The sequence below is a fragment of the Muntiacus reevesi genome, chromosome 1, assembly GCF_963930625.1.
Source record: "Muntiacus reevesi chromosome 1, mMunRee1.1, whole genome shotgun sequence".
Lineage (NCBI taxonomy): Eukaryota > Metazoa > Chordata > Mammalia > Artiodactyla > Cervidae > Muntiacus > Muntiacus reevesi.
This window is the reverse complement of record NC_089249.1, coordinates 112111460-112136361: the sequence shown is the minus strand read 5'-3', so window position 1 is coordinate 112136361 and position 24902 is coordinate 112111460. Positions and strand designations below refer to the sequence as shown.

The 24902-nt window shown below is 36.4% G+C and overlaps 1 protein-coding gene across 9 annotated transcripts in view; it reads left to right on the top strand.

Moving 5' to 3' along the window:
- BTBD8 (BTB domain containing 8) overlaps nt 1-24902 on the top strand; it is a 91005-nt gene that overhangs the window by 55999 nt on the left and 10104 nt on the right. For 7 of the 9 annotated variants that reach the window (XM_065908812.1, XM_065908784.1, XM_065908802.1 and 4 more), the window contains 6 exons: nt 6447-6535; nt 6992-7094; nt 18878-19060; nt 19705-19842; nt 20744-20873; nt 23280-23341. In XM_065908812.1, the coding sequence (XP_065764884.1) occupies nt 6447-6535; nt 6992-7094; nt 18878-19060; nt 19705-19842; nt 20744-20873; nt 23280-23341 (705 nt within the window). Of the gene's footprint in view, nt 1-6446; nt 6536-6991; nt 7095-18877; nt 19061-19704; nt 19843-20743; nt 20874-23279; nt 23342-24902 lie in introns of those variants that run through there. The other 2 variants (XM_065908793.1, XM_065908859.1) reach the window with 2 other exon arrangements.

Sequence of the window (24902 nt, the reverse complement as noted above, 5' to 3'; positions counted from 1 at the left end):
TTTATAATCATCAAAAAACAAGTATTAAAAGGATTGCTTACATAAATAGTCCCCTCTTATTGGATACTTGAACCAACAATATGCATTGTAATGAGGTAATTTTAATAATTTTAAGCATATTTAATATTAGATTTTTATGTTGGGTAGGACTTTTCCTATCTCTTTATAAGTTGTATTTGAGATATCACCCCATCGGTTAAAACAGAGGCATGAACTGGGTCTACCACCACTACTAACCCTTTCCGTTTTACTGAGAAACAGTTAAACTCCTCAGGTATATTTATCAAGCCTTTAATCAGTTACTGGTCATTCCAGCTTTTATAAGGAAGGGAACTAGAAGAAGGGGCACAGTCTGTGATATCCTCAGCACTGTAGAAAGTAAAGAATCCTAGTAAAAAGAGTTTTCCTTCTCTTTCATCTTTTTTCCTCATCTTCCCTGCCAAGTGAAAGTTAGCAGGGAGATCCAAGACTATATCCCAAATAAACATTAAAGATAGGGATATTTGCAATGAGGATATAGTGTCCTCTCAGCCCTGAGATGGGAATCTATCATGGACATCTGTATAACCAGACCACTCTGGAACTTCTATCAAAGAAGAAAATACTAAGAGATTTCTTGGAATAGCCTAAAGTATGTCTCAGGAACCAGTGAGAATATACTTAAATATGGAGATTCCTAAAAGGAGGAGAAGGCTTGCTGGAGAAGCCAGTACTAGCCTGGTGACTAGAGACAGTAGTTATTGTCATAGATAGAAAAAAAATAAAAGTCCATTCCATACCCCAAGTATACATGGTATGCAAGGAAAGAAAAGGACCTTAGTGATTCAGTGAAGATTGGAAGAGGCTGATACAGGGTCAGATAACACTGTGTCCCATGTAGGGAGGCATCGAGCATCGTGAATCCTAGAAGAACCTTTGTCCACTGAGAGGCTGGGGAGAACTTCGGTCTGTCACTTAATGAGCCACCACATTAGCAAAGGCCACGATCATCTGGATTAGATCATTCAAGGACATCTTCCTATTACCCTGCTGGTCACTGGTTAGTTACTTAAAGTGGCCATACCCATCCACAGCCCTATTCCAAAGGAGTTAGACCCACAAAATGGAGGGGCAAGGGATCATGCTCTACTCTACATTCCAGATCTCCCCAAATAAAAGTGTAGTTAGTGATGGGAAACAAAAGATTTAAATTGTGAGATAGGTATTAAAATAGTACCATACTGATTTTGAATGCCAAAAGTAACCAGAAGGTTCTGGAATGCGCCTGTAATCATTAAAGAATGGAAAAAAGGTGAATTTGACACAGCTTGGTTGATAGCACTAACTGGGGATAAAAAGTTTTCTGTTAGTATCTGCTTTAAACTGAGATTCCTCAATAAACCAGTTACATGAAACATTTTGAGACTAATCTCTATTATAGATTGTCTTTGGACCATTGCTTCTATTTTTTAGTATGTTCAAGAGTATACATAGATTACGTGCAGCTTTCAAAATTCCACTAAATTTTAAAAAATACAACGTATTTGTTGCCATTAAAAGAATAGAAGGGCCTGGCTAGCTCAGTCGGGAGAGCATGAGACTCTTAAAAGAATAGAAGGTGAAATTCTTTTGAATTATCAATATGGTGTGTTTTGTTGAAAACCTTTTTATTCTATTTTAATATAGTTTATATTACTGTGGTAACAGATATTTAAGAGCAAACTTTTTATTGATCTGATCTTGAAATTGTTTGCTTTACTACCTTGACAATATATATTTTAATAAATATATTTTTGAATATAGAATTTTTAACTTCTAGATCTCAATTATGCAGTTTCTTGGCAGTGACTTAAATATAGTAAATCTGTAGTAGCTCATCCCACAGCAATATATGTTGGGGTAAAATGTGGTGGTGAACTGGCCCCAGAACTCGTCAAGCTAGCTTCAGTCATTTCATTAAGTCACAGTCTTACCTTTATTCAAGTAAATTTTAGAACTTCATTTATATGATTATAGTGGGTTTTACATTACATGCTTTTTGCCACTGATTTAAAAATATATTTTAGGTTATGATTTAAATAGATGTCTTCCCAAATTTTATAAGCAGGTTTTGAAAACAACTAAAAGGTCCATCATCCTATTACAAAAACACTTAGGAAATCAGTATTTCCATATAAGTAAAATTCTTGGAAACCTAAAGTTATCCCTTTAAGCCAGGGATCAGTAAACTTTTACTATAAAAGACTAGATAATTAGTATTATAGGGTTTATGGACCACACAGCCTCCATCACAGCTACTCGGCTTTCTGTTGTAGACCAAAAGCAGATATGGACCATATATAAATGGAATAGCATAGCAGTGTTCCAATAAAACTTTATTCACAAAAAGAGTGATGGGCTAATTTTGGTGCACAAGCTGGTTTGCCAGCCATTGCATATGAACAGCAAATTATTTTGCAGTTTAATATTTTTTATGGAATATTATGGAAGTTATGGAATTTTATGGAAATCCAACATCTGTTGGATCATAGAAAAAGCAAGAGAGTTCCAGAAAAGCATCTACTTCTGCTTTATTGACTACACCAAAGCTTTTGACTGTGTGGATCACAACAAACTGTGGAAAATTCTTCAAGAGATGGGAATACCAGACCACCTGACCTGCCTCCTGAGAAATCTGTACACAGGTTAAGAAGCAACAGTTAGAACTGGACATGAAACAACAGACTGGTTCCAAATCGGGAAAGGAGTACGTCAAGGTGTATATTGTCACACTGCTTATTTAACTTACATGCAGAGTACATCATGTGAAATGCTGGACTGGATGAAACACAAGCTAGAATCAAGATTGCTGGGATAAAGATCAATAACCTCAGATATGCAGATGACACCACCCTTATGGCAGAAAGCAAAGAGGAACTGAGAAGCCTCTTGATGAAAGTCAAAGAGGAGAGTGAAAAAGCTGGCTTAAAACTCAACATTCAAAAAACTAAGATCATGGCATCTGGTCCCATTACTTCATGGCAAATAGATAGGGGAACAATGGAAACAGTGACAGACTTTATTTTGGGGGGCTCCAGAATCACTGCAGATGGTGACTGCAGCCATGAAATTAAAAGATGCTTGCTCCTTGGAAGAAAAGCTATGACCAAACTAGACAGCACATTAAAAAACAGAGACATTACTTTGCCAACAGAGGTCCATCTAGTCAAAGCTATGGTTTTTCCAGTAGTCAGGTATGCGTGTCAGCGCTGGACCATAAACAAAGCTGACCATCAAAGAATTGATGCTTTTGAACTGTGATATTGGAGAAGACCCTTGAAGAGTCCCTTGGACTGTAAGGAGATCCAACCAGTCTATCCTAAAGGAGATCAGTTCTGAATATTCATTGGAAGGACTGATGCGGAAGTTGAAGCTCCAATACTTTGGCCACCAGATGCAAAGAACTTACTCTTTGGAAAAGACCCTGATACTGGGAAAAGTTGAAGGCAGGAGGAGAAGGGGACGACAGAAGATGAGATGGTTGGATGGCCTCACCGACTTGATGGACATGAGATTGAGCAAGCTCCAGGAGTTGGTGATGGACAGGAAAGCCTGTCACGCTGCAATCCATAGGGTTGCAAAGAGTTGGAACTGAACTGAAGGTGGAGGCATTTCTGAAGAAGCTTTTGCCCTTTTCTGAGTGCAGAGTATCTTCAGAAGTACATATTTAGAGACTATATATACAAATTGGCTGATTGCTGGTCTTTATTAAGTATATAAATTCAGATCACAACTAGTGAATGTGTACAAAGAAAAATTGAATTGTATACACCCCAACAGGGCAATAGATGTGCTTAGGAACATAGTCCAAAACCTGAAAATACATGGCACAGGCAATATGTAGCACATATTGAGGCTTACCATTCAACTGTGACTTATATCAAATCCCTTACAATTATACAGTGGAAGTGACAAATAGATGCAAGGGATTAGATCTGATAGACAGAGTGCCTGAAGAATATGGGCGGAGGTTTGTAACATTGTATAGGAGGCAGTGACCAAGACCATCCCCAAGAAACAGAAATGCAAAAAGGCAAAATGGTTGTCTGAGGAGGCCTTACAAATAGCTGTGAAAAGAAGAGAAGGCAGAGGCAAAGGAGAAAGGGAAAGATATACCCATTTGAATGCAGAGTTCCAAAGAATAGCAAGGAGAGATAAGAAAGCCTTCCTCAGTGATCATTGTAAAGAAATAGAGAAAAACAATAGGATGGGAAAGACTAGAGATCTCTTCAAGAAAATTAGAGATACCAAGTGAACATTTCATAAAAAGATGGTCACAATAAAGGACAGAAATGATACAGACCCAACAGAAGCAGAAGATATTAAGGAGAGGTAGCAAGAATACACAGAAGAACTATACAAAAAAGATCTTTATGACCCAGATAACCACAATGGTGTGATCACTCACCTAGAGCCGGATATCCAGGAATGCGAAGTCAAGTGGGCCTTAGGAAGCATCACTACCAACAAAGCTAGTGGAAGTGATGGAATTCCAGTTGAACTATTTCAAATCCTAAAAGATGATGCTGTGAAAGTGCTGCACTCAATATGCCAGCAAATTTGGAAACTCAGCAGTGGCCACAGGACTGGAAAAGGTCAATTTTCATTCTAATCCCAAAGAAAGGCAATACCAAAGAATGTTCAAACTACCAGACAGTTGCACTCATCTCACATGCTAGCAAAGGAATGCTTAAAATTCTCCAAGCCAGGCTTCAACAGTATGTGAACTGTGAACTTCCAGATGTTCAAGCTGGATTTAGAAAAGCCAGAGGAACCAGAGATCAAATTGTGAACATATGTTGGATCATTGAAAAAGCAAGAGAGTTCCAGAAAAACATCTACTTTATTGACTATGCCAAAGCCTTTGACTATGTAGATCACAACAAACTGGAAAATTCTTCAAGAAATGGGAATACCAGACCACCTGACCTGCCTCTTGAGAAATCTGTATGCAGGTCAGGAAGCAACAGTTAGAACTGGACATGAAACAACAGACTGGTTCCAAATCAGGAAAGGAGTACATCAAGGTTGTGTATTGTCACCCTGCTTATTTAACTTCTATGCAGAGTTAAAATGCAAAATGCTGGGCTGGAAATAAAACACAAGCTAGAATCAAGATTGCCAAGAGAAGTATCAATAACTTCAGATATGCAGATGACACCACCCTTATGGCAGAAAGTGAAGAAGGACTAAAGAGCCTCTTGATGAAAGTGAAAGAGGAGAGTGAAAAAGCTGGCCTAAAACTCAACATTCAGAAAACTAAAAGCATGGCATCCGGTCCCATCACTTCATGGCAAATAGATGGAGAAACAATGGAAACAGTGACAGACTTTATTTTTGGGGGCTCCAAAATCCCTATAGGTATGACTGCAGCCATGAAATTAAAAGACGCTTGCTCCTTGGAAGAAAAGCTATGACCAACCTAGACAGCATATTAAAAAGCAGAGACATTACTTTGCCAACAAAGGTCTGTCTAGTCAAAGCTATGGTTTTTTCAGTAGTCATGTATAGATATGAGAGTTGGACTATAAAGAAAGTTGAGCACCAAAAAATTGATGGTTTTGAACTGTGGTGTTGGAGAAGACTCTTCAGAGTCCCTTGGACTGCAAGGAGATCCAACCAGTCTATCCTAAAGGAAATCAGTCCTGAATATTCTTTGGAAGGACTGATGCTGAAACTGAAGCTCCAATACTTTGGCCACCTGATGTGAAGAACTGACTCATTTGAAAAGACCCTTATGCTGGGAAGGATTGAAGGCTGAGGAGAAGGGTATGACAAAGGATGAGACGGTTGGATGCCAGCACCAACTCAATGGACTTGTGTTCGAGCAAGCTCCAGGAATTGGTGATGGACAGGGAAGCCTGTCGTGCACACAAGAGTTGGACATGACTTAGCGACTGAACTGATCTAAACTGACTGATTGAGGTTTAACACCAAGAGCAGTGAGTTTTTCTATACTTATATCTATATTTTATTTATTTACTGTTTTAGTTCATTACTTCTGTATATGTACTTTTTAAAATATGTTCATATAATCACGATCTAATTAAATTCTGTCATTTTGCCTGAGGTCAGTGTAGGATCTCCCATTGCACATGTACTTTTATTTCTACTTTAGGAAGCAGATTAGACCATATGGTTGTGTTTCAGTGTGATGTGCTAGGAATTATTCTACCACATTTAGTCTAGAAAGTATTTATGCTAAAAGAAATTAGAATAAAAACTGTGCATTCTGGCAGCTAAAAGAACTCAAATGCTATAAAAACTAAAGGTTATCAGTGCTACTTGATTTTAAAAGAATAAACAGTTTTGTATACATATCTTTATTCTGTAGTTTAGGTATATAAATCAGATCATTTTTATGAACCAAATACTTTTAGCCTTATAAGTTGAAAAAGAGTAATTGTAGTGTTTTCTATCAATTTTAGCCTGTTTCCAGAAGATTGGCATCTATATTAGAATGCCTGATTATTGCTCATTCAGTTGGAGTGGAAAGTCTTTTTGCTGACTGCATGAAGTAAGTGATCTGAAGTAGTACTGATACTATTGATTTAGGGATTTTGTTCTTCCATTCTCCTAAGTTTCTGGGAAATTTGAAACTTGGCATATTTTCTGGAGCACAATGTAAATAGCTTAATGCTCTACTAGTTACAACAATTGAGAAGTATTGACTTAGATATTACTCAAGATGCTTGGGATCGACTTTTTTAGCTGAACCATGGCTACTTATGTTAAAATCCATGCACATAACCCAAAGTGGGTTTAAAGTATGTGTTTACAGAAAAGGAAGCATACTTAAGTCCTCTACAGCACTCACAAAATTAACTGTTAGTGTTAGTTAAAACATACATATTTAAATTTTATATCATATCATATCATATTTATTTATATCATTGATAACCAAAATGTTATTGAATATTATAATGAAAAATATTTTCATTTCTTTAACTTGCGATTCTTTGATTTTCAATAGATGGATTGTAAAGCACTTTGCAAGGTTTTGGTCTGAGAGAAGCTTTGCAAATGTACCTCCCGAGATTCAGAAAAGTTGTTTTAATATGTTGATTCATTCTTTAGTAAGTATAACCTGAATACTTTTTGTTTGTCATCAAAAAGTTTACTCAGTTTTATATAAGTACTTTCTCAGTGTTTTAAATACAAAAGTAAAATTGTGTTACAAAAGCAAGATGAAAGAACCAATTCCAGATAACCCAAAACCAATTAATAGAACCTGTCTTTAAGACTGTTCCTCCATACCAGATGGAGAATTCAATCAGAGAAGCACAATCACTAGAAAGTATGTATTGGTTGATGAACAAAAGGGGCAAGGGGCATTGGCTCAGTAATATGGACCTCCATTTACTAAGGTGGGTTAGGGTATAACACTGAAACAGTGGCACCATTCTCCAAGAGGTGGCAGATTAACTACATTGGACCATGTTCCTTCATCATGGAAAAGGCAGTGCCTTGTTCTTAGTGTAATGGACATTTTCTCTAGATTTGCCTTCCTTACTCACAGTGTTTTTAGTAAAACTGCTCTGCATGGACTTATTGCATGAACTTATTGCCTTTTACACCACCATACACAGCATCACTTCTGACTAAAGAGCTCACTTCACAGCAAATGAAATACAGCAGTGGGCCCGTGTTTACTAGTTTCACCTGTCTCACCATCGCCCTGTCACCCTGAAGCAGCTGGCTTGAGAAAATGGAAGAATGGCCTTTTGAAGACTTGGTTACAGTGCAGCTAGGTGGCAGAGCCTTGTAGGCTTGGGGCAGTGTCTTCCAGGAGGTTGTATATGCTCTGAATCAGTTTTTGACTTATTGTGCTATTTCTTGACATAACTAGGATTCACAAGTCAGAAGTCAAGGTGTGGAAGTGAAAGTGGCTTCTGATGTAATTATTCCTAGTGATCCACTATCAAAATTTTTGCTTCCCATCTCTGAAACTTTAGGATCTGCTGGTCTAGAGGTCTTAGTTCCAAAGAAATGAATGCTTCTACCTGAGGACACACATGATACCATTGAAGTGGAAGTTGGGACTGCCTCCTTATGGCCACTTTGTAAATCAGCAGATAGAGAAGAGGAATTATTGTTAGATTGAGCCTATTAGGGAAGAATTGGGTTGATGCTCCATAATGTGGGTAAGGAAGAGTACATCTGGAATTCAGTACTCCCCTGTCCTGTGATTAAATCAGTTAAAAACCCCAGTTTAAACAGCACTTCAGGAATAAAAGCTTGGGCCACCTTACCAGATAAAAGAGCTATAAGTAGCATAGTACCTATAAATAGGTACTTGTTGAGGGCAAAGGAAACATGGAATGGTTGTGGGAAAAGGTAGTTATAAACACTAGGTGTGACCACGTGGCCAGGTACAGCCATGAGTACTGTAGTAGTTGTGATATAAACGTATTCATTTCCCCCCGCTCTTTTTGACTGTGCTGGGTCTCCATTGCTACATGTGGGCTTCCTCTAGTTGTGGTGAGTGGGGCTGCTCTTTAGTTGTGGTGCCTGGGCTTCCTATTGCAATGGCTTCTCTTGTTGCAGAGCACGGGCTCTAAGTTCTTGGGCTCAGTGGTTGCTGCTCATGGGCTCTAGAGCAGAGGCTCATAGCTGTGGCACACAGGCTTAATTGCTGCTAGGCATGTGGAATCTTCCCAGACCAGGGATTGAATTCGTGTCCCCTGCATTGGCAGGAGGATTTTTAACCACCAGGGAAATCCTCATTTCCCCTTTTTATATGAATGTTTTTGTATATATTAACCAAGTATTTTTTTCCCCCACTGTCTCATTCCCCTACCATTTAATATAAGACATATTGATAATTGTTAATTTTATATATCTTGGTATCTCAAGATACCAAGGGGGAGTTTGGATCAGTTTGAAGAATGTGAATATCACCCAAAGACAAAACAAGAGACTTTGTATCCTATTTTAGGGAAAGGGTTAGCATATTTGTTGTATAGTTGTATTTGTCAGGCTTTAGCACGACTTTTTGTCTCCATTTAGGAGTTAACTATGATTTAAAGAAATTGTATGGGTGCCTATTTAACAAGGGATGGACTGTGGGGTCTCTGCAGTATGTCAGCTTGGTTAGGATGAACTGTGCTTCCCAGAATTGCCTTCTTTGCACTGCTTCACTTTGCTCCCTATCCTCTTTGCTTTCTCTTACCCCTGGGCCAGGGACATGTTTTGCTCTGTGATGAAGGGCTCTAGCATCTCCCAAAGGACATTCATTGCATCCAGGTTGGAGGCAGTGAGACCTGAAATGAGCCCATCCATGTGGGTTATAGCTTGCTCTTTGGTGTTAGCTTGTCCTTACCCCTCCATCATCCCTTCTCAACTGCTTTCCCTGTGAACTTCAAACCACACCATCATATACAAAGATTGCTCAGCCAGCTCCCATAATAGCATATGGTCAAATCCCTTTAATAATACTTTATATATATAAATATATATATATACCTCTTAGTGGTTCTGTTTCTCTGTTGAACCATGAACAGTATGTCATACTGGGTTACATAGAAAATGATATCTAGATCTCACTAGGGAAATAAGTTTAGGCCATCAGTTGGTGAGATACCACTGTAAAAAATAAATCTAAATCTGTTTTTATGGTGATGAAGGACATTTTAGTTTTGTTACTTACTGTTTTGCATTATTTAGTATAATTGTTCTGCAGTTTGTGGGTCTTCTGCTCAGTGGCGGGGTTAATGGCAACCTCCTCCAAGAGGGCTTTGACCACACGCTGTGTGATCCAGGTCTGCTGCCCCCAGAGCCCCTGCCCCTGCGGCAGGCTGCTGCTGACCCGTACCCCCATAGAAGACATTCAGACACTCAAAGGCAGCTCTGGCTCAGTCTCTGTGGGGTCTCTGGGTCCTGGCACGCACAAGGTTTTGTTTGAGCCCTCCGAGCGTCTCTGGTGGGTGTGGGGTTTGATTCTAAACACAATTTCTCCCCTCCTACCATCTTTCTGGGGCTTCTACTTTGCCCTTGGACATGTGGTATCTTCTTTTGGTGGGATCCAACATTCTCCTGTCGATGATTGTTCAGCAGCGAGGTATAATTTTGGAGTTCTCGCAGATGAGTGCATGTCCTCCTACTCCGCCATGTTATTCTTAAAAAAACAAGAACTATTTTTGAGCTATTTCAAATCCTAAAAGATGATGCTGTGAAAGTGCTGCACTCAATATGCCAGCAAATTTGGAAAACTCAGCAGTGACCATAGAACTGGAAAAGGTCAGTTTTCATTCCAATCTCAAAGAAAGGCAATGCCAAAGAATGTTCAAACTACTGCACAATTGCACTCATCTCACTTGCTAGCAAAGTAATGCTCAAAATTCTCCAAGCCAGGCTTCAACAGTATGTGAACTGTGAACTTCCAGATGTTCAAGCTGGATTTAGAAAAGCCAGAGGAACCAGTGATCAAATTGCGAACATCCTTTGGATCATTGAAAAAGCAAGAGAGTTCCAGAAAAACATCTACTACTGCTTTATTGACTATGCCAAAGCCTTTGACTGTGTGGGTCACCACAAACTGTGGAAAATTCTGAAAGAGATGGGAATACCAGACCACCTGACCTGCCTCTTGAGAAACCTGTATGCAGGTCAAGAAGCAACTGGACATGAAAGCATAGACTGGTTCTAAGTCGGGAAAGGGGTACGTCATGGCTGTATATTGTCACCCTGCTTATTTAACTTCTATGCAAAGTTAAAATGCAAAATGCTGGGCTGGAAATAAAACACAAGCTGGAATCAAGATTGCCGAGAGAAATATCAATAACCTCAGATATGCAGATGACACCACCCTTATGGCAGATAGTGAAGAACTAAAGAGCCTCTTGATGAAAGTGAAAGAGGAGAGTGAAAAAGCTGGCTTACAGCTCAGCATTCAAAAACCTAAGGTCATGGCATCTGGTCCTATCACTTCATGGCAAATAGATGGTGAAACAATGGAAACAGTGACAGACTTTATTTTGGGGCTCCAAAATCACTGCAGATGATGACTGCAGCCATGAAATTAAAAGACACTTGCTCCTTGGAAGAAAAGCTATGACCAACCTAGACAGCATATTAAAAAGCAGAAACATTACTTGGCCAACAAAGATCCGTCTAGTCAAAGCTATGGTTTTTCCAGTAGTCATGCATGGATGTGAGAGTTGGACTATAAAGAAAGCTGAGCACCAAAGAATTGATGCTTTTGAATGGTGGTGTTGGAGAAGACTCTTGAGAGTCCGTTAGACTGCAAGGAGATCCAACCAGTCCATCGTAAAGGAAATCAATCCTGAATATTCATTGGAAGGACAGATGCTGAAGCTAAAGCTCCAGTACTTTGGCCACCTGATGCAAAGAACTGACTCACTGGAAAAGACTCTGATGCTGGGAAAGATTGAAGACAGAAGGAGAAGGGGATGACAGAGGATGAGATGGTTGGATGGCATCACCAATTCAATTGGACATGAGTTTGAGCAAGCTGTAGGGGTTGATGATGGACAGGGAAGCCTGCCATGCTGCAGTCCATGGGGCTGCAAAGAGTGTGACACAACTGAGCGACTGAATTGAACAGACTGATTTTGCATTAGTTTCTTTAGTCATTGAATAGTTAATCTCTATTCATGAAGGCAAATAAATGGCCCAGTTGTAATTCAGTTCAATACAAGTGAAAATATCATTTATTACTATTGCATCTATTATTATTATTTAGTGGATTTTTAAAGGACCTCTATGGTTCAAAGTATACTTTTTATTTTTTGAAATTATGTATAACATAGGTACTATTACCTCCATTTTATTTATGAAAAATTGAATCAGAAAGGTAAATGCTTTATTCAGATTCACAGTGTCAGTAAATGACAAAGCCAGATATTAAAACCAATTGCTGCCATTCTAAAGGTAATATAATAGATGTTCAACATGGGCAAAGAAGCTTTTTTTGGAAGTGTGGGCCCTGACTTCAAGGAACTCACAAATCTCTGGAAGAATAGTCACTTAAATAACAATGCAAAGTACAAGTTAGACTATGATGAATATGAACATTAAGTTCCATGTGAGTCTAATTTACCTTTGTAGCTCCAGCCTTAGGGCAATGCCTAGCACATTGTAGGTACTTGGTATGTTGATTGGTAAATAAATGAATAAGTATAATTTATAATTCAGGTATATACATGGAATCACAGAAGTAAAAAACAATTGATTCTGATTAGGAGGATAGAAGTAACATGAGATGAACCTGAAGACAGAGGACAATTTCAAAATTAAAAAGTATGTTAGGGCATTCCTGACAGAATTTTAAAATGTGAGCAGGGCCCTGGAGACCACGCAGTGCCAATATTCTGTTGTAACTGAAATAATGAGAGAAGAAGAGTCTGGGGAGAGGCTAAGGCCAGATGGGGAGGGATCTTAACTGACTGTCTCAAGAAGTTTTTTTTTTTAAACAAGTGGTAAGTGTGTTTGAAGAATAAGCTCTTCATACTATGCCTCTCACTCTCCTACAATATTTTATGTTGGTTTTATAGCTCTAATCAGTTTCTTGTAAGCTTTGTAAATCCTTGACTTTTCCTTTTAAGACATATAAAAATGAGCATCAGAACAACCAAACATTCCATATGATTAAAAGCCTTTTGACATCATGGTGATTACAATGAAAATGTAAAATCTTGTCTTTCTTTGTGGATATTCAAACCTTAATGTATTCTTCATATATTATTATGTAGATAAAATATATTTGCTTTTTTAAATAAAAATAGAATGTTTTTAATTTTTTCAAATTAAAATTTAAAATATGTTATCCAAAAAAAATGAAAGGTTAACTGAGCGGTTTTTTTTCTTTGGCTCTAATGCAGTTCAATGGCAGGGACATTACTCTATCAGTAATATGCCCAACACTGTGCTATACCAGTGGAGGTAAGAAAGTGCTGCATTGGACTATTTATGGAGAATTTTTTTAAAATTTTAATATGAGGGACTTCTTCTTGGTCACTCTGCTGCAGTTCAGTAAGAAGTGGCTACTCCCTCCTACCAAGTACAAACTATTGCTTTGGGGAGGAAGAGACAGCAGGGTAGAGAAATGAGTAGAAAGAGAAAGGTGTTGTTAGGGTTTCTGATTACTTGAGCTATTTCAAAGCATGATTAAATTTTGTTTCAAATGTTTTGTTTAAGCCTTTTTTTAAAACAAATTATGAATCATTCTTAAATATAGAAAAATTGAAACAAAATTAGTTACTGGGGTAAAACTGAAGTTGTGGGTGGGTGTGTGTGTGTGTGTGTGTGTGTGTGTATACACACACATATATATATATAAAATGCTGTTAGTTCTAAGACCAAAAGATAACTGAAGGCTATTTAATTGATACAGTATCAAAAGAATTAAATAGTATGAGTCATAGTGTTTATTCAGTATATGATGTCAGGACAATAACCAGGAAGTTTGCTGCAAAAAAGCTGGATCTATACATCACATCCTGGCATGCCAGTATACATGCCAAATGGATCAAAGATTTGAAAGTAAAGAAGATGAGGGCATTAAAATACTACAGTAAACCCTGGAAAAATTAGTTTATAACCTCATCAGGGCAGTGAGGATACAAAATTTAGAAGCCATAAAATAATTTAGTTCCATAAAAATGCAAAATTTCTATATAGTAAAAATTATCATCAGTTCAGTTCAGTCACTCAGTCGTATCCAACTCTTTGCAACCCCATGGACTGCAGCTTGCCAGGCCTCCCTGTCCATCACCAACTCCCGGAGTTTACTCAAACTCATGTCCATTGAGTCGGTGATGCCATCCAACCCTCTCATCCTCTACAAAATCAAAAGGCAAAAGACAGTTTATATCATACTGTTACTCTAATTTTTCTTTTACAGAGAGTTCCTACCGGTCAATTTTTTTAAAATAGCTAAATGTAGGATAAGATTAGGTAGTTCACAAAGCAAATACAAATGCCTATTATTTGATGAACTGTCCTCAGCTTCATTTAAGAGAAATGGACATTAAAATTACAGTGTCTCGACTTCCCTGGTGGTCCAGTGGCTATGACTCCATGCTCCCAATGCAGGGGACCCAGGTTCAATCACTGGTCAGGGAACTAGATCCCACATGCTGCAACTAAGACCCAGTGCAACCAAATATATAAATTTTTAAAAAAATTACAGTGTCAGACCATTTTCTATCAATACATTTTAGTAGGGGACAAAAAATGGAAATTTGTACTATTTTAACAAGGATGTAGGAAACAAGAACTCCATTCCTGGGAAAGGAATATATTGGCACAACTTTTGCTGTGTTTTTCAAACTTTCTTGACTGACCCAGAGCAAGTTCTTTTTATATTATAACCCAGTGCACTCACACATGTAGAACTGAAACAAGTTTCAAAAGTGAATGCATACCATATTAAATATGATGTTCTGATATTTTATATTTTTCTCCTTTCTCTTTCTTGTTTTCTAATGCTGATTGTAAGCCACTAAATATATTGCTCTAGGTTGCTAGGGGAGAAAACTACAGTTTGGAAAACAGCACTCCGTTGAATATGTGCTGGCAATGTTTTATATCCTTCTGGTGCCCCACCTCATGTCCTCTTGACCCAGGTGTGTGCTTCAGCCATTGCTGCAGCATGCAGCTGCACGCGGGTGTAACCTGACAACACTGTCCTCATCCACATCACACACACTTCTCACTTTCTGTTCTGAGGCTTTACTGCTGCTCCACCCTGGGCACCCACAGTTACGCAAACCTGGAAGTGAAAGGGAATATCCCAGGGCACAAACTTTCACCAACAGGAGACGGGAACCAGTGATTAAGTATATCCCTGATCTAGCCCTTGGATCAGGTGAATAATTCAAATTGTATTATCTGTAGCTCTTCAGGGGGTACCCAGCAAGACTGATCCCCTGTTGCCTGCAACAATTGCTATATATCATTGCTTCTCAAACTTTATATACAAACAGGATCAGGAATTCCTTGGCGGTCCAGTGGTTAGGACTCCATGCTTCCACTGCAAGGAGCACAGGGTTCAATCCCTGGTTGGGGAGCTGAGATCCTGTACGCAGCATGGCATGACCAAAAAAAACCACTTCAGAGTCTTGGTCAAATGTAGATTCTAAATCAGTAAGTCAGGGGTGGAGCCTGAGATTCTGCATTTCTAACAAGCTTCAGGTGATGTGTATTGTGGATCACACTTTTGTTACCTAGGAGCTAGGAAACATACCCTTCCATTGACTCTCTCTCCTTCCCTATTTCACTCTCTTGGGATCACTGGCATCCAAGCCTCTTCCTTAGGCTCAGTTATTAGGCAGTTCCTTGATAAGACTTGGAGAAGGCAATGGCAACCCACTCCAGTACTCTTGCCTGGAAAATCCCATGGATGGAGGAGCGTGGTAGGCTACAGTCCATGGGGTCACAAAGAGTTGGACACGTATTGATCCAGCAATATTGACCCAGCATATTAAGTTTATCCCATAGATATTCTCACATTCATGTGGAATAATGTTATCTACATGGTTCTTCATTACAACATTGTAATAGCAAAAACTGAAAACAACATAAATATCTACAGGTAGAGGACTGGTTGTATCTTATATCTGTATTAGGGACTGTTCTGTAGATGTTGAAATAATAATAAGGCTCTTTTTATTTTGATAACAAAAATATTCAAGGTGTGCGCTCAGTATAAAAGCAAGTACAGAGTACTGTGCATATTAATGCCTCCATTTGAGCAAAATGAGGGAAAAATTACCTTTTTTATTTGTTATACATAAGGTAACTCTGGAAAAATACAGAAAATAAATAATATTGATTGGGACAAGGGAAAATAGGTGGCTCAGGACAGGAAGGCGTGGGAGACTTCTTAGTAATGTCTTTTATATATTGTTGAAGTTTGAACCATGTGGTAACTATTGAATTTAAAATCTTATGTTTGCTCTAAAAGTATATTACATTTCCTTCCTTCTTTGAACTTCAAGCTACTCTTAACATTTAATGTTATTATATATTCAGATCAGTATGGAATAAGATGACATACCATCTGTTATCATTTATGTCCATATTTTAGTTTTCCAATAAATTTCAAGCTAAATTATGACAACTATACATCTATATTTTTTAAAAAGATTACTGTCAGAGCACATAATATTATGAATATAGTAAGCATTTCATAGATACCTGCCAAGTTTATTTGAATTATCTATACTTGTCTCTAATACTAGAACAGTCCCTATAGTAGAACAAATTTGGTTTATTGCCTAAAACTCTTAGTAATTGCACAATTACTCAGGAAGTCACCAGAGGAGGAAAGGATAACAGTAAATTATAATAAATATGTAAATTTTTAAAGACTTGAATTATAGCATATTACAATTTTTTTTTACTCAAATAAAGTAGGGGGAATATATGTTTTGAAAGAATTCTTGCTAAATGGGTGAAATTTTTAAAGTTTTGATGTTCAGAGCTTTAACTTAATTTATCTTAAGAATTCACTTACAGACTCTAAGTCTCTGATGTGCTTAGAGATCAATAAACATTTGAGTGTCTGCTATGACCCTGTTCTATACTAGGCCCTGTGGATACAATGATAAGCCAAAATGAACATGGTTTCACATTCCGTAAACATACAGCCTGGTGAGAGAGATGAGTATTAATCAAATAGGTATTTCGTCATTGAAAAATTACAAATAAAGTAAATGCTCTAAAGAGAAGGGACAGGTTCTCTGATGACATGTATAAAAGGAATCTGATATAGGTGAAGAGACCGGGGAAATTTTCCAGGTTTTCTAGTTATTTATTGCTGTGTAGCAAATCACCCCAAAACTAAGTGGCTTTAAACTATTGATAAAATTTATTCTCCTCTTGAGAAACCTATTATGCAGGTCAGGAAGCAACAGTTAGAATTGGACATGGAACAACAGACTGGTTCCAAATAGGAAAAGGGTATATATTGTCACCCTGCTTATTTAACTTATGTACAGAGTACATCATGAGAAACTCTGAGCTGGAAGAAGCACAAGCTGGAATCAAGATTGCCGGGAGACATAGCAATAACCTCAGATACGAAGAAGACATCACCCTTACGACAGAAAGCGAAGAGGAATTAAAAGGCCTCTTGGTGAAAGTGAAAGAGGAGAGTGAAAAAATTGGCTAAAAACTCGACATTTAGAAAACTAAGATCATGGCATCTGGTCCCATCACTTCATGGCAAATAGATGGGGAAACAGTGGCTGACTTTATTTTGGGGGGCTCCAAAATCACTGCAGATAGTGACTGCAGCCATGAAATTAAAAAACGCTTACTCCTTGGAAGGAAAGTTATGACCAACCTAGATAGCATATTAAAAAGCAGAGACTTTACTTTGCCAGCAAAGGTCTGTCTAGTCAAGGCTATGGTTTTTCCAGTGGTCATGTATGAATGTGAGAGTTGGGCTATTAAGAAAGCTGAGCGCCGAAGAATTGATGCTTTTGAACTGTGGTGTTGGAGAAGACTCTTGAGAGTCCCTTGGACTGCAAGGAGATCCAACCAGTCCATCCTAAAGGAGATCAGTTCTGGGTGTTCATTGGAAGGACTGATGTTGAAGCCGAGACTTCAATACTTTGGCCACCTGATGCAAAGAGCTGACTCATTTGAAAAGACCCTGATGCTGGGAAAGATTGAAGGCAGGAGAAGGGGATGACAGAGGATGAGATGGTTGGATGGCATCACCAACTCAATATACATGAGTTTGGGTGAACTCCGGGAGTTGGTGATGGACAGGGAGGCCTGGCATGCTGTGGTTCATGGGGTCGCAAAGAGTTGGACACGACTGAATGAACTGAACTGAACTGAACTGAATTCTCTGTGAGTCAACTGGGTGATATTTTTTTGCGTATCTTGCCATAGTTTAGTCCTGAGGCAGCTTTCAGCTGATGGCCAAGTTGGAGGCTGGGCCTCCTGCACCCTTGGTCTTTCTTACTGGGCTTCTTTTTGGCTTTGTGGTCCCAGAACCAAGAGGGTAAAGATACAGGCTGCAAGGATATTTGAGGTCTAGGCTCTGAAACTTGCACAATATCTTTGTTTGTGCCAGCAAGTAAACTAGCTAGTTCAGAATCAAGGGATGAGGAGTCAAGTCCACCTCTGGAAGAACTGAGCTACAAAGAATTTGTGGCCATGTTTTTCAGTCTACTACAATTGATCAGATAACTATTTATTCCGTAAATAGGTATGTCCTAAGGATTGTTTAAGAATTTAAAATGAAACATGAATAAAATACAGTAATTTATAAGTTGCCATTTTTTCCTTTTCCTTGGAGCACATGGTATTTGTGAAGTGTCATTCCATTTTTTCATAGAGATAAGTATTCATAATATTCTTTCCTATGGTGTAAAAATGAATCGTTATTAAATAAATAAAATGTAAAAAGAAGAATCTTACCTAGTTAGAAAGGAAGGAGCAAGTCACTTGGGTTTAGAAGTAATTTTTACCCTTACTAAATTTATAATAAAGAATATGTATTTTATAGTCAGAAAAGAAATAATACTGTGTCAATGTATCTCCATGCAGCTGTGAATATCTGTAAGCACAGAAATTAATTCAGTAGTGAAAAATCTCAGGGAAGTCAGGCTTTTCTTTGTAGTTATTTTGTAACTTTGCTCTCATGTTTCGTTTAACTATGCTTTAAAGGTGATTTGTTTCCAGCTCAAAGTTGGCCCTTTAGGATAATTTTGAATAAATGAATAAATATATAAAGCTAATGACAAAGATATTAGCTATCTGGAATTTGGGATTTTTACAGGAAGTATCACAAGAAAACAAAAGTATTTAATTTGCTTGGAAAGTTTTTTTTTATGAGCAGTAATCTAACTTTTTCCCCCAATATTTTCAAAATTATAAGAATGATAAGAATGCTGCTTTTCTTCTGATGGAAAGTGACAGGCTAATCGTCAGTTTACCCAGAGTGAAGTGGACAGAGTCAGCATTGATCATGGCATCTCAGCTCCAAGAAGAATGTATTGCATTTATTATAGAAAATTTCTCCAAGATCATTCAAAGTGAAAATTTTGCTCTTCTCTTACAGGTACTATGTCTAAAATTATATCCTATATTTAGTCCCATCTTTGTGTTTTGATTATAATTATGTAAGAGTTTTCAAATGCAGGTTCCCTTTGATTAAATTAGTATGACATAAGTAAATTCCATACCAGATGGCATGTTTGCCTAGGATTTAGGGCAGTGATGGACAGGATTTTTGGCTCATACATGAGATAATGAAGGGAGGAGGGGACAGGTTGGAGTGCCCTGGCAAGGCACAATGTAACTCTAGCCAACTCCAATCCTCAATCAGCTAAGCCGTACTTTAGAATTGAAGTCATAAAGATGTTGTTTGGAGCAGTAATACAATTATGGTCCATGCAAAATTCTCTGTCTTACTGGGACCCACATTCTCTAAATTTTGTTACTAAAGAACTTTTATTACTCATTTCTAGGCTCTGTCTTAGCACTGTTTTGGCTCTTAGTGTGCGTGTGTGTGCACACGCAGATATTTTAAACAGAGGAAAGGGGTTAGCATAATATTTATTATTATAATGATAATTATTAACAGAAGAAATATGATTTCTGATTGAATTCATAAAGCCAGTTATGATAATGGCCAGATGTTATGCCAGACTTCCATGTTTCTTACACATATTCCTATTAAATGTCAATTTCTGTGTTTTATAGTCACAAGCAATGAGTAGCACATCTGATCTGTTGGACAAAATTTTAAAAGCTGTTGAAGAAAACATTACCACTGAGAATAGTTGCTCACTTCTTATGGCTCTGGACACATTACTGAACTCTGACAGTACAAAAGAAATGGTATTAAATGTCATAAAAATTAAATAAAATGATAGAATATTTAAAGTGTTATAGGATTTAAAATATATACATATTTTAAATGTTGCATGATTCATTAAAACTAAGTGTTTGATACCTGAGGGTTGGTTATAGTCTGTAGTTTTATGTATATTTGGAATTTCTTGTAATGCATAATTTTTAAAATTTCATTTACCTCTAAATGGACTTACTATAATTATAGGAGTTTAGAAATTTAGAAGTTTGGCTAATTCTAAGCATAGTTTGGTAGCAATATTAATTGGTACAGCCTAACTTTAGTATTTCTTCCCAGTCACTCCAGTAAATTTCCTAATATAAAACTTAAAGAATTTTAAAGAATGTTTTAGAGTTTTAATCATCAGGGTCTTTTAATTTTACAATATATCTTTTAATTCCTTTTTGTCTTAAGAATAAAATCATTTAAAGCTGGGTTGACGGGGAAAAAGAAAAATTAAAATATATTTTATTTTTAAACAATTCATGAATGGTAATAAATAAGCTAATTGCAAATATTGACAATTTGTTCAACAAGAATGACAAAAAATCATCATCATATTTATTATTACTGCATAGGGTATTTGACCTTGTAATGTCATAGTTGATTTGAAAAGGATGTGGACGGTATTTATATAAAGGTTATTGGTAGTTTAAAACAGTGTTTGGTTAAAAGGACAAGACTGAAAGAATAAGGTTCATGTTCACTATAAAATTCTGTTGTTGAAGAGTAAGCCTTCATAAATAACTTGTACCCTACGATCTTAAAAATCTAAGTGATGACATCATTGATCTAGCTTAGGAGTAAGTAGATTCGGAAAGGAATAATGACTGGTTGCTATGACAATGTGGCTCTCTCACCAGCTGCTGATTTGTTGCCTGAACACAGGGTTTTACGTGCAAGATCCAGGCTCTGCGTGATAAGCTGTGGATCTTCCTGGTTCAGTCTTTCTATGCTGTTCGTCACACAGAAAACTGGAAGCTGATGAGCACAGATGATCAACAGAAAATCCAAGCAGGTATGTAGCCTTGAGATTTTTTATTCCTATAATTGTGACAAGGGATATTTTAAAGGAATTCCAATAAGTGGTAGGGTTAACGTTTATTTGCTTCTGTTCGATAATAGCCTGCTGATTGAAACTAGTGATAGTATGTTTAGGCAGTTTAATACATCATGTTTTATTTTTGTTCTTCGAAACTGAAACTCATTTTCTTTATACATACATATATAATTCTACTTTGTATTAGCAAGTGTTCTAGCAAATTTGCTTAAAAGCATTCTCGTAGAGAGATTAGAAGTATAGAAAATGTAACCCATACAGAACAGATTACCAAACATACTTTCTCTCCCTTTCAAAATATATTTTTCCATAAAGCTTTTCTATCTTCTTTTGCATAAGATACCCTTTCTTGTGGTTTTGCTTAGATTAGATGGCTTTATTTCACGATCGATTGGTTCAGTGATATGATGTGTGCTATTGCAGAGTGTCCCTCAGGAGCTGCACAGTGGTCTTTGACATTTAATAGGTACCATTTGAAATATTAGCATTAAACAAAGGAGGTATACTGCTCAGAATGTGTTCAAATGTTACAATAGAAAATTGAGGGTGTGGAACTAAAAATGGCTTCATGACTATTTTTGGATTAAAGCAGGTACCTTAGGAAAAATATTGACAGATTCAGTAAGTTTATTTTTTAAAACATTTTAAGAGACTGTATTTTATGAAGCAAACATTTCTGTACTATAAAACATGGAAGACGTGATATATTTTTGATAATACATGGATATATTAAATTCTTTAATGGTTTAGTCAGAATATGATTTGCTCTGTCTTGTGTTAGGAGTATAACATGCTAGTGTAGCTAGATGTGATCTCAGGAATACTTTGCAAAGAAATCCAACAAAATAATAAAACAACAAAACCTATGAAACAACAAAAGTCATGAGAAGGTCTTTAGAAATTGGAATTTTTTTCCTGTGACTATTTCTGTACTGATTTTTAGATGACAGTTCATCTGTATGATTCAGTGTGAAAAAATAATATCAGCATTCCATGCGTAGGTGTCAAGTCAACTCTCTTCTGTTTGAGAGTAAACTTTGCTTTTCTCTGTTTTTTAAAGGATTTCATAGTTAAGTTGGGTCCCAAACAATCTCCTTTATCTTAGTTCTGCAGAGTGCTAATATAAAATACATGTAAATACACACACTTATATACACATATCTACAACAGAATGTTATTGGCATTCCAACTAATTTGTCAAAAAGAACTTTTCAATCTACTACATCAGTGTAAAAATGATTTTTAAAATCTTACATATGTTGAATTATAATGAGTACTGACCTATGCATAATTACTGCATTGGTAAATTCCAGATAAAGGAGTAATTCTGGGTTCTCTTTTTTTTGGGGGGGGAGTTGTCATTTTTATAACATTTCTTATGTTCTAGTTTGAGTTACTGATCTTTAGGAGAAATCTTATATTAATTTCTGCCTGTATATTTTTGTGCAGTCATTTGCTGACCACAAACTAGTCCTTGTAATGCTATTTCTAGGAACCTGCTTTGCCTTGTAACATAATTCCTATAAAACAGAGATAGTAGAATGTGTATGGTAGAATTACAGATAATTTAATGTATTTTTCATCAGCTGTTTTAATAAAAATAAATTTGGAAATTATATGTATTTCTTCAAAATATATTTTAAAGCTACATGACCTTCAAAAGGAAGAAATCCATTAGCTAAACTATATTTATAGCTCTTGTATCATTATTCCTATATTTTTCTCTGACGTCATTTAAATTCTTATTTGAAGAACATCAACTTGGTTCCCAATAATCCCCATATAAACCTAAATCTATAAAATGAATTTTTATATAATTCTAAAAAGAATGATATAAGTTTAAGGATTGTCTCGTGTTTTATTTTCAACAAAACCTTATTTTTTCTCTTTACTCTTTCCTCCTGACATACCTGCAAAATTAGAAAATTTTAACAGTGCTTTTATATTTTTTAGGATAGAAATTTTCTCATATTTGATGGTTTATAAAATATTACACTTGCCACAATCTGTAATTTTTTTAAATTTGGAAAACCAGCTAAAAGTAAGTTATCTCTAAAATTTTACAACTTGAGAAAATTCTAGGTTTTTGTAAATGTACAAATCTTCTCCACAAGGCTATATGTTTCTCATGTATTAATTTTAATAACATAAAATCCATAGGAACAAGAAAATAAGATTCAAAATAAATTTCTTTAAGATAACTTCTAAAACAGATAATTATTTAGTATATTAGATTGGTTTCAGCTTTTTAAACATTATTTCCATCAAAATGTAACCATTTTCTGCTGATATATTATTATCCCTTTACTTCTGTGGTAATAAGAGTGCTTCCTATAAAAATAAATTGCTTTTTTTCCCCTACAGCTGCATTTGACAAAGGTGATGACCGAAGGCTTGGCAAAAAGCCTATATTCAGTAGCTCTCAGGTAAACTTTTACAGTTTTATAAGCCCAGATGAAAAATAATTTAAATTTTATTATTTTATATTTCAGAATAATTTTTAAAAATTTATTCATTAACTAAAGCTGTTCCTGGATGGAAATAATTTTGAGTCTTTTTTAAATCAAGTAAACAGTTTAAAATTTTTAAGTGATATGCATTTTTTATATCTAGTTGACATGGAAAGTGAAATATTGTCTACCTATTTTATTTCCTTGAAAACTTTTTTGGCAACTAGCATATTGGAACTATTCCAGATCAGAAATTGTCCAGAATTCTAAATCCATTTCCATGTCTATTTTTCTAATTAACCTACTTCTTAAAAGGATTTTAGTTGTCCCAGTTTTCTCTAAACTAAGATTTTAATCCACATAAGGTATTTTTGATGTGAAAAAGGAAATTAACATCAAGAGTACAGTTGTGTTCACTTTAAAAGTTACTTGGCGTACTTATATGAGGTAACTAAAATAGTCAAACTCGTAAAAACAAAGTGAAATGGTGGCTGCCAGGGTCTGGGGAGACAAAGCAAAGGGGAATAATTGTTCAATGAGGATGAAGTTTCAGTTTTGCAAGGTGGAAAAGTTCTAGAGGTTTGTTGCACAGCAAGGCATATATAGTCAGCCTGACTGTACTGCCCACTTAAAAATAATTAAGATGGTAAGTTTTATGTTATTTGTTTTTTAGCACATTTACACATACGCACACATACACACACATTATTAATGGTGGTTAGAGTTTCAGTCTAGCTAACTTAGTATATGTGAAATACAAAATTATCCTAACCTAGACGTGCATTCCAATGATATGGAGACATACACTGAGAGTTCCAGTTTGAAATGCAAAGAATATATTGCCCTTGCAAGAATGGAATAGAAAATCTTTTCTTCCTTATCAGCTAGTAGATAGGAACTCAGACAACTCCAAGCCACAACCAGTAGCTCTCATGGCTGTGGCAGAGGTCAAGGTGTAAATGTCGGGTGAAAAACTGTGGGAGACTGTAGCTTTTGCTAGCATACCTCCTAGGACTATTTTCCTAAGTCTATTTTATAACATACTAGCTCCATCATTTAAAAAGTTAAAATATAGTAACAACAATGTAAAGGAATGGTACTACACCTGAAAGTGTGTCTAAGAGGCAGGCTTTAGAGGATTACTCTTTTTCTTTACCATGTGCTGACCATTCCTAATTGGCCAATTGTATATAAGAAACATATGTAAACTTCGTAACTATAAATCACAGATTGTCCAAAAATGTATATACATTGAATTCTTACCATGCAATGTTAATGGTGAAATTTCTAAAGGAGTATAGTTACTCCATATACTATATAAATACTTTAAAATAGATAGTCTCAAGGATAGAGTAAATTAAGTAAGATTAGTTTTAAAGGTGGGAAGAGATCTAATATCAGAGTCTTCCTGGTCTTAAGTATTAAAAATAGAGAAATTTATTTTTTGGGCTAAGATTTGATCAAGAAAACAAAACGCGAGGACCAAGCCTATTTGAAATTTACAAGTATTACAAAGAATCCTAGTACACTCCGCTGA